General features: G+C 37.5%; 1 protein-coding gene across 1 annotated transcript; it reads left to right on the top strand.

The window, feature by feature from the left end:
- Nucleotides 1–2,591: 2,591 nt before the first annotated feature.
- Nucleotides 2,592–2,984, top strand: LOC102854330 (40S ribosomal protein S17-like; the record flags this gene model as incomplete). The annotated part of the gene is made up of 1 exon (XM_006880481.1): nt 2,592–2,984. A coding segment is annotated over exon 1 (393 nt), but the record flags the coding sequence as incomplete, so codon positions are not given.
- Nucleotides 2,985–10,690: the final 7,706 nt, after the last annotated feature.

Below are 10,690 nucleotides of genomic sequence, written 5' to 3'. Positions count from 1 at the left end.
ACCCTGAAATTTCTGTCCTAAAATAATTTTTAAACCTTAAACTGAAAAGATCTCCTGGGACCCTATTAAAAGTCAAACAATACTTTAGCATAACATGGTAAAGAATCTTCTCCTTGAACACTGAATTCTTTGATGATCTGTTTACATGGGGTCACTAGAAAGATTATATAGGAAATTTAGGGGATAATGAATTTACTAGGAAACTGAGGGTGAGAATAGTTGCACAACTCAAAGAATGTAATCCATGTCACTGGATTGTACATTTAGACATTGCTGAATATATACTCTCAACAACAAAAATAAATTTTTTTTAGCAAGCAGATAGAAAAAAGGTATTATAATCCTCCTGCAAGAATTGATATTTAAGATGTACTTAAGATTTTTTTTTCCGTCTAGGAGAAATCCATTATTTTAAATCATGCAAAATTCAGCTATCTCAAATCAAGATCAAGTAGAAAAGAAAACTCTGACATGCAAAATAAAAAGTTAAAGTGTGCAATTCTAGGAACCAGGACAGATGCCCCTAGGAGAGAATCATATCAACAGACAAGACCTAGTGAGTCTGTCCTGGTTATTTCAACTGTTGTATTCATTACCCTGTCTGTTGCTATCCAGTGAAGTTATCTTTGAAAGCAAAATAAATATAAATATATTTGTATACATATTATTCCTTATGTGGTATTCAAAGAAATAGATTTTGGAAGTTGAATTAATATTTTGACACATAATTCATTGAATGATGATAAATCTTGACAGGATATCCGAACATTTCCTTACTCACATGCTTGTTGTTGTTGTTGTTGTTTTCCCTTGAGTCAGAACCAATGCATAGCTGACCCTCCAGTAAGTTTTCAGAGGCAGTAAATGAAGATTACTCATCCTTCTCCCATGGATGAGGAAAACTTGTGGATTTGAATCGTGTGCCTTTGGGATTGCAACACAATGTCTTATGACTAGGCCATATTTGGAAAAAATTCTATGATCAGAGGTTTGAATATGATGTAGTGAAAATGTCTAAAGTTATCTACAACCTAATATAATGCTGCTATAAATCTAAATCAAATTCTTTGATGAAATGAAAAAAAAAAAACAACTAAGGTGTCTTAGTGGCAAGAAGTTTCTCTGCAATCCCAAACACACAAAATTTTAATCTACCAACTGCTCTGATGGAAAAAAATAAGCAATCCCCTCCTGTGTGATTAACTGCTTCTGAAAACGTGCTGGACAGTCAGCTATAGGTTGGTTTTGCCTCAATGGTATATAACAGTAACAACAACAACAACTTCATATCAAAAGGAAAGTCAACTATGGGTTGGTTTTGCCTCAATGGTATATAGCAATAATAACAACAACTTAATATCAAAAGGAAAGTCACGGTTCGAATCCACCAGATGCTCTGCTGGAGAAGGAGGAACAATCTCCTCCTGTACCAGTCATATCTGATTTGACGGTACACACACACAAAATAACTAAATAAAATAAATTTTTTTTAAAAAAGGAAAGTCAACAACAAGTTAAACTCAACTGACTCACAGCTGAAACAGATTTTGTTTCAGAGGTAATGCACATGGTAGGAAATTGCCTATCTTTCTCCCATTGAGCAGCTAGTGGATTCAAGCCACTTATCTTTAGGATGACAGGGAAACTCCTTACTCCCAAATTGTCAAAATAATATTGAATACCAAGAATAAAGAAGAAGATCTTTTATCAGAACATACTATACATCTCCCTTATATACTCCCTTATATCAAAACACTCCACACATCTACAGTAATTAAGAGAGACCAACTTTGGTTTAACAATAGGTACAAAGACATGCAGAACAGAATTGAGAACTCAGAAATATTCCAGATATCTGTGGAAAACTGATGTTTGAAAATGCATTTTAAAAATCCATTTAATAAATGATGCTGGGAAAACTGGCTGTTTACTTGCAGAAAAATGCATCAGGACACAGGCCTTACACCTACACAAAAATTAGCTCAAAATAGATCAAAGATATAAATGTTAAAACTGAAACTAGAGTATTCCTGAAAGAAAACAGAGAGAACACTATGAAATCTAATCAATCCTGGAATAAAACGCACCTTCATGGCTCAGTAAACAACAGACAAGCCCATGATGTAGTCAGTAACACCAAGGAAGCCCTGATTCCTTGGAATAATCAACCATATAAGGCAGAAAGAGTAACATTTGCTTGAGGATAAAGTTCAGAAAGCAGAAAAGGGTAGAATAAAAGGATTAACGGAAAAAAGAATTAGAGGAAGAAAGTGATAAGGGTGTAATACCATTGAAGGTATTGTATTAACCATATAATACAAAATATGTCTGAAAGGGTGAATCTAAAACCAATTTGCTTCAAAAACTATCACTCAAATCATAATAAAGTGGTTTTCCTTTTTTAAAAATAATAGTTTAGTAAATACAACAATAAATACATAAAAAGATAAAAAACAACTACAATGGATCTCTTAAAAATAAAAAATGTATTCATCAAAAGACATTATCAAAAGGGGTGGGGAAGAGAATCTAAAGACTAGGATAAATGTTTAGAAATGGCATTATCGCTCTTTCACCAAGGACCCGCCAACATGGGCCGCGTTCGCACCAAAACCGTGAAGAAGGCGGCCCGGGTCATCATTGAGAAATACTACACACGCCTGGGTAATGACTTCCACACGAACAAGCGCGTGTGCGAGGAGATCGCCATTATTCCCAGCAAGAAGCTCCGGAACAAGATAGCAGGCTGTGTTACACATCTGATGAAGCAGATTCAGAGAGGGCCTGTAAGAGGCATCTCCATTAAGCTGCAGGAGGAGGAGAGAGAAAGGAGAGATAATTATGTACCAGAGGTTTCAGCCCTGGATCAGGAGATCATTGAAGTAGATCCTGATACTAAGGAAATGCTGAAACTCTTGGACTTTGGCAGTCTGTCCAACCTCCAGGTCACTCAGCCCACAGTTGGGATGAATTTCAAAACACCACGTGGAGCCGTTTGAGTCTGTTTGCTGTGCTGTAATATTTTCAGTAAATTTGGGCACACCAAAAAAAAAAAAAAGAAATGGCATTATCTAGTAAGACTCTAATCTCCAATACTTAAAATGTTAACAACTCAGCAGCAAAATAAAATAAATTTTGATAATAAAGCTGACAATGGAAATAAACAGAATTTTCAACAAAGAGGATGTGCAAGAAGCCAATACAACATCGAAAGTGTTCCAACCACTGATGGGACTGTTAAATGGTACAAGAACTTTGGAAAATAGCATGAGACATCCTTAAATAACTAAAAATAGGACTATTCAATGAGCCAGTAGTTCCATCCCTGGCTCATCTAATTCCATACAGAGTTAGATCTAGTGACATAGACAGACATACACACATTTGCTTTTATTACTAAAATACCAAAAGCAAAGGAACTGTTTAAGTGTCTATCAAATGGTGAAGGTATAAGCAAAAGTAATTGACTGTGGGTAGAGAAAAATCAACTCAAGGATTAGAGACCTAGGGATACAGCCCTAAACCATAAGGATTAATAGAGACAAAATAGGACCAAAGCCCTAGCCTATGACATATATGTTGTTGTTGTTGTTGTTGTTCTTGTTGTTGTTAGGTGCTGTTGAGTCGTAGACGACTCATAGCGACCCAATGAACGAAAGGCCTGAGCACTGTTCATTCATAGAGTTTCCGGAGACAAGCTACTTTGGAAGTGGATGGCACTCCTGCTTCCAGTATGACATATATAGGCTTGCAAATATAACCAGAAATGCATATATAGGAGAGGATGAAATCAACATATGAGACCTACTAAAAATCAATCTCTGCATCAAGACCTTTTTTTTTTCCAATAGGGTTAAAAGAAAACCTTTGGCTGGGGAAAAATCGTTTGATAATAACATTTCAGACAAGGATCTGAAAATGAAAATTACAGAATGCTACATGGTCTCCACAAGAAAAGTACTGATAACCCAATAACAAAATGGGCAAAAGAAAAGACTTTTCACAAAGTAAGACATTAAGATGACCAACAGACTCATGAAGAAATGATAAAAATCACTAGCAGAGAGATGTAAATGAAAACAATGAGATACCATCTCATCTCAGTAGCAGTATAAAGTTTAACAAGACAGCAAGCAATAAATATTGGAAAGGACGCAGAGATATCAGAATCCTCATGTGTTGCAGGTAGGATTGGGAAGGCAGTTTGGCATTTCCTCAGAAAGCTAAACATAGAAATCCTATATGATATAGTTATCCCATTGCTAGGACTGTATCCCAAGGAATTTAAAACTAAGACATCAATGGAGATAGGTGCATAGGTGCACCAATTCAATCTGTAAGCTAAGTAAATTATCTGAGAAGGTGGTCTCTATGAAGAACATGGCATCAGAATTGGAGGAAGACTCATCAATAACTTTCACTATGCAGTCGACACAATCTTGCTGAAAGTGAGGAGAACTGCAGTAGACCAAAGAATACAGCCTTCAATATGCATTACATCTCAATATCAAGAAAACATTCTCACTACTGGACCAATAGGAAATATCATGATACGTGGAGAAAAGACAGACTCTGTCAAAAACTTCACCTTACTTGAATCCACAGTCAACACCCTTGATATCAGTAGTCAGGAGATGTATTGCACTAGGTAGGGCGTAGTTAAGTACTAAAGTGTGCCTTAACGAAGCCATGCATCTGAGAGCTGGCAATGAATAATGATAATAGAAGAAGAACTGATGGCTTTGAGCTGTGATGTCAGAGCAGAGTAAATATCCCCTGGACTGCCAAAAGAACAGATATGTCTTGGAAAAGGTACAGCTAGAGCACTTCTTGGAGGCAAAGGAGATACAGCTTCATCTCATATACTCTGGACACACAGCTAGGAGAGGGTATTCATTGGAGAGAGAGATCATGCTTAGAAAGGTGGAGTGTTGGAAAAGACGAAGACTCTCCACCAGATGGATTGACACAGTGACTAAAGCAATGGCTTGAATATGTCAGAGACTGTGAGGATGGCTTAGGATAGGACAGGGTTCAGATTTGTTGTTCATAGGGCCACTATGGGTCACTCTCTGCTTGACAGTACTTAGCAACACAACAACAACAGCATGTTCTTAGTAGTATTATTCACTATATCAATAAATGTAAACAATCCAAATGCCAAACAAAACAAAAACAAAAACAAATAAATTGAGAAATTGTGGTACATTCCCACAATGGAATCCTATGTAGTCCTAAAGAACAATCATTTCGTAAAATACTGTGCATCATGGGAGAGTCTAGGGAGTATTGGGCTGAGTGTAAGTCTAGAGTGTATTGGGCTCATGAAGACAGACAATCATGGAGTAAAAAAAGATAACTGAGCAAGATATGTATAAATATTCAACAGAGAAGGGGAAAGGGGGTGAAGGGAAGAGGACAATAATAATTAGGATGTTTGTGGGTTGGGGAGAGGGTGAAGGAATAGGAAAGATTCAATGATAGTTTGAAAAGATGGAGTAATAATAAAGTTCAAAGCTATTGAACATACAGTCGCTGTCAGTAACAGGCAACTCAATGACACTTAACAATTATAGTTAATTATTTGTAAAGACACATAGATGAAAATGTTATGAAAAATACAGAATAGCTTATAATTCAGGTAAATCAAAGCACAAATTTAGGAATTTTGAAGCATATTTGGGCTACAAAGACATCTTTTCTAAGTACCCAGATCATGTTAATGAATATATCCCTAGTGGTGACACTTTTTTTTTTTTTTAATCTTCTCAAGTGGTGACACTTTAAAACACTGCTTTAACCCAATCCTGAACACTCAAGTATTTTGTGGGTAAGGAGTTGCCCTGCTAACCCAAAGGCACTCAATTCAAATCCCCCAGCTGCTCTGTGGGGGGGAAAAGACCAGGTGGTTTATTAGCTTCTGAAAACCCACTGTAGAGTCGGCTATGATGCAGTTCTGACTCTATAGCACACATGAACTGTCAAAAGAACAGACAAATGAATCCTAGAGGCTGTGCATCCAAGATCCTTCTTAGAAACAAGGATGGTGAACACAGTTTGAGTATGTTGTCAGGATGGATCAGTTCTTAGAAAGACATCATGTTGAGAAAGGCAGGTCAGTTAATGAGAGGAAGATTATCATTGAAATGCATTGACAGATATGGCAACAAAGGGCTTGAAGTCAGCAGGTAAAAACAACAAACTGGACAGATGAGATGAAGAAAAGTATTGGGAAAGAGGACTTTATGGTCTGTACAGAAATCTTTCAAATTGTACCATAGAGCTTGCAGCTAGCTGAATCAGATGAGTCACATATTACATAAAGACATAATTAAAGCTTTTTATTATTTACTTTCTAACTGATGTAAATAACACCTCAAAATCTCCTCTGTAAACACGTATCTGACATGGCAGTTCCCTTCCTCCTTTCTCTGCCTAACAGCTTTATCTGCCCACAAGTCCAGAGTTCTTTAGCAATTTGTTAACCACAGATCTAGGAAATTAACATCGCTCAATAAAATCATGCCTCCAAGGCAACCGCAGATGCTGGGTGTTTTCAGGAGGAAGGTGAGACAGGAATAGAAATGGCGTCCCCACAGGTGGTCCTGAGGTATGTGTTGAATGAGAGGAGGCTGTGTTGCTTTTGCTCCTGTTGGAATTCAGCTCACATCTTTGCTGTAAACATGGATGCTACATCCTATCTACAGCAGATGTCAGGACGATTCCAGAGTCCTAAAGTGATGGCTCTACAAGCTTGTGCTTTGAGAATTACGATCATAAACACAGAAAACTGTGCACATAAACAGTAGTTTAAACCTTTTATTTGCTTTATGAGCTGCCTTAATTGATTTAAGCAAATGATTTATGGGTACATAAAGTGCAATTTCAAAAGGACATTAAAAAAGATCCAATAGAATGCATTAAATAACCTAAATATGCACCAGACATTATAGAACATTTTCCTTTTTTAACAAAACATTCTCATTTCAAAAGCTTAATGTTGCAAGTGTGTAAGTTTTTCTATTGATCTTCTGTTGTAAAATAAGCAGCATAATGTCTGCTATGTTGTATTAATTACTCTAATTCCTTTATTAGGGATACAGTGAAAACAAGTAGTCTATGAAAAGGACTAATTGCATCTTTCCATGTCTAATCAGTGAGTTTGTCTGGCTTTTAGAGCATTCCACTTGCAGACTTGAGTCATTACCTGTATCTCCCATAAATCAATATCTTTAATTCCTAAATGTGTACTTAATGAAAAGTTATCATAGTAGTTTATTCTACTGCGGAAGAATGTATGTATGTCTGTGAATGAAGGCTGTATTTACCTGGACTCTCCAGATTAATAGTTTGACCTATCTGCATTTAAATTATATTTCACAATGAAATATTCAATCTTCCTGTTTTTATGGAGAAAAGGCCTTCACCCAGCTTTTAAATCAGTATGTCTGGATCCAAGTGCAAACCTGATGCCTAGAATATGTTCAGTAAGGATGTGGTGAATGAAAGAATTCATCAGTGTCAAATGGTCATATTCTTTCCTTGGGTTTCTGGGAACATTCTTAGGATTCTGAATGTTTGTAATCATTTTAATATCTCATAGCGATGGGCAATGGGCAAGCTCTTCCTTGTCCATAACCTAATTCACAGCCATAGTGAGAGAATACTTTAGTCCTTGCTCTGGCCGTGTGTTTTCTCTACATATTTCCATGTCTAGTCAGTGAGTTTATCTGGCTTTTAGAGTATTCAACCCGCAGGCCTGAGTCATCAAGTCAGTTAGAAGTCAAACTGTGTCTTCAGTTTATCCTTACAATGTCGCAGGTGGGCCCAGAACAGAGGCCTCAGATACTCAAATACAACTGAGTCAGAAATATTATAATTGTGTACAGTAGAGTTAGAATCAAGCCAGAGCTGATCCTGCAGGGGGTTTGCAAAGACAAACAGCGTGGGAGTTAACTGCTCATCTGTCCTCAGTGGAGCAGCTGGCAGATTTCATCTCAGTGCCTTGGCTTTGGTGGCTCAATTACTTACCAGCAGTTTTTATTTCAGGCAATGTTGAATGCTGAGTTGGAATCTAATGTTGTTTTGTTCAGTTCAGTTGGAATGACTCGTAGCTGACACTCTATGGAGTTTTTAAAGACTGTAAATCGCACAGGAGGAGACGGCCCACCTTTCAAAGGAGCAGCTGGTGGATTCGAATCACATGCCTTTAGGTAGGCAATATGACTTCTTGCCCACTAGGCCACCGGAGTTCCCATTGGAGCTATGTAGTGATCTCCCGGGATCTGACAAAGTAAATAGTTGTAAAAGGAATAAGAATGAAAGAAAATACACCTTAATCCCATCAAAGAGCTCTGGTGGCCTAGTGGTAAGAAACTGCACTGCAATCCCAAAGGCACAGAGTAGATAGACACTCTCCTCCCATGCAATTTACTCCCTCTGAAAACCCGCTGGAGGTTTAGCTACGGGTCAGATCCGACTCAATGGTTCTCAACAACAACAATCCCGTCACATGAGAATAAGTATTCTTGGATTCCCATCTTCTCAATGTTAACCATAATGTGTTATGATTCACACAGGCAAATACTTTTGCACAATCAGTAAAAAACACATAGACGTCCTTCTGGTAATCTTTGCTTTCAGCCAAGGAGACTTTGTTGTCCTTATATGAAACCTACACCTCGACCAAGAAGCCATTGTACTAACAGAGCAAGGGAGCATTGCATGGTTTAAAGTCAAGAAAGATATATGTCAAATTTGTATCCTTTCTCTGTATCTGTTCAATCTGTGTGCTGAGCAAATAATTTAAGAGATCTTATGAAGAAAAATGTGGGGTTAAGATCAGAGGAAAACTCATCAATAAATCGTTATGCAGATGACAACCTTCCTTAGAAAATAGAAAAGACTTAAAGCATTTACTGCAGAAGATCAAAGAATATAACCTTTAATGTGGATTACTTCTCAACATTACAAGGACAAAAATCTTCACAACTGGGGGGGGGGGAAGAATACTGAAACTGTCAACAATTTATGAACAGTCAAGAAATCAAAACATTGGCAAGAGGCTGTGCTGCAGCTTGAACCCACCAGATGCTCCACTGGAGAAGGAGGAGAAATCTCCTTCTGTGCCAGTCAGATCTGAGTAGATGGTAAACAACAGGGAACAACCCCCCTAAAAAAAATTAAAACATGTATTATACTGGGAAAAGCTGCTGTCAAGGGCCACTGTAAGGTGTTACGGAGCAATGATGTCAGTTTAGGGATTAAGGTGCACCTGATTCACAACATGGTCTTTTCAATCATGTGTTATGTATCTGAAAGTTATACAATCAATAAGGATGGTAGAATAATTAATGTCTTTGAGTTGTAATGTTGAAGAAGAGTGCCAGATACCCTATGGACTGGCAAAAGAACAAATAAGTATATTTTGGAGAAAGTACAACTAAGGTATTCCTTAAAGGCAAGGGTGGTGAAACTTAGTCTCACCTATTTTGGACATCTTGTTAGGAGGGAAGAGGCCTTGAAAAGGGGTATCATACTTGAAAGAGTGGAGGGTCAACCAACTTACTGAGGAAGACCCTCAATGAGACGAATTGACACAGTGAGTGTAACAATGGCCTACATTATGTCAGAGGTGATAAAGATGGCACAGGATGAGACGAGGTTCAGATCTGTTTTCTTAAAGTCTCTATGAGTCTTACTCACCTGAGAGACGCCAAACAATAATACCATCCTACCCTAATCAAATGTAAGGAGAACTTCCCAAGGGTGTGATCTGTAGTACCTTTTAAATCACTAGGGATAAAAGGGGAGAAAGCCTGAAAAGAATCCCCAGGAGAAGGCTTCACTCAGATCTATACTCAGGAAAGCTCCTTAATACCAGGGAAGGTCAAGACATGTGGCCTGAAGAAACATCTGGTCTGCAGATGTGAAAGGAAACAAGAACTTTTCTTCAGAACTGACATGGAACAAGAGAACCTTCTCTAAGATCTGGCCCCATGAATTTGGACTTCTAACCTCCTATATCCTAAGAGAATACATTTATGTTTGTTCAAACCACCTATTTGTAAAATCTCTGTTATAGCATCAGTAGGTATCCAAGACAGCCACCATAATTATATGTATACAGATTCTGTGTGAGCCTAGGTTTTGCTTTCACATGATTAAGTACCCTAAGAATCAGACTGTTAGAGATAATAATAAATGAACATCTCCTATTAGGAGAGTCTACCTATTTGTTTTCCCAAGTGACTGGATCATTTTGCATTCTTGCTAGCTAGCACTCAATATATTGTCAGTCTTAATTTCAGACATTTGAATAGGCATGTAGTGGTACCATTACACTGTGGTGGTGATGTTTTGGTTTTCATTTCCCTAAGAACAAAATCTATTGAGAGCATTTTTCATGTGTTTATTTGACATTTAGGTATCTTCTGGGGAAAACTCGAACTCATTTTGTCCAGTTGGACAGTTGGAACTGACTCATAGCTGACCCTGCATCGAGTTTCTGAGGTTGTATATCACTTGGGGGAAGATTGTTCCTTTTTCGGCCTTTAGAAAATTTGTAGTTTAAATCACAAGAGTGTGTGAATTTGGGGTTAGTAACACAGTCATGTTTAAATCTTTTGTTTATTATTTTGTTGGGATCATATAATTAAATCTTGAGAGGTTTTAAAAATATACTGTGCAT

The sequence above is a fragment of the Elephantulus edwardii genome, unplaced genomic scaffold (genome assembly GCF_000299155.1).
Source record: "Elephantulus edwardii isolate Elephantulus edwardi_28Jun2011 unplaced genomic scaffold, EleEdw1.0 scaffold00008, whole genome shotgun sequence".
Taxonomy (NCBI): domain Eukaryota; kingdom Metazoa; phylum Chordata; class Mammalia; order Macroscelidea; family Macroscelididae; genus Elephantulus; species Elephantulus edwardii.
This window is presented reverse-complemented; position numbering and strand designations above follow the sequence as displayed.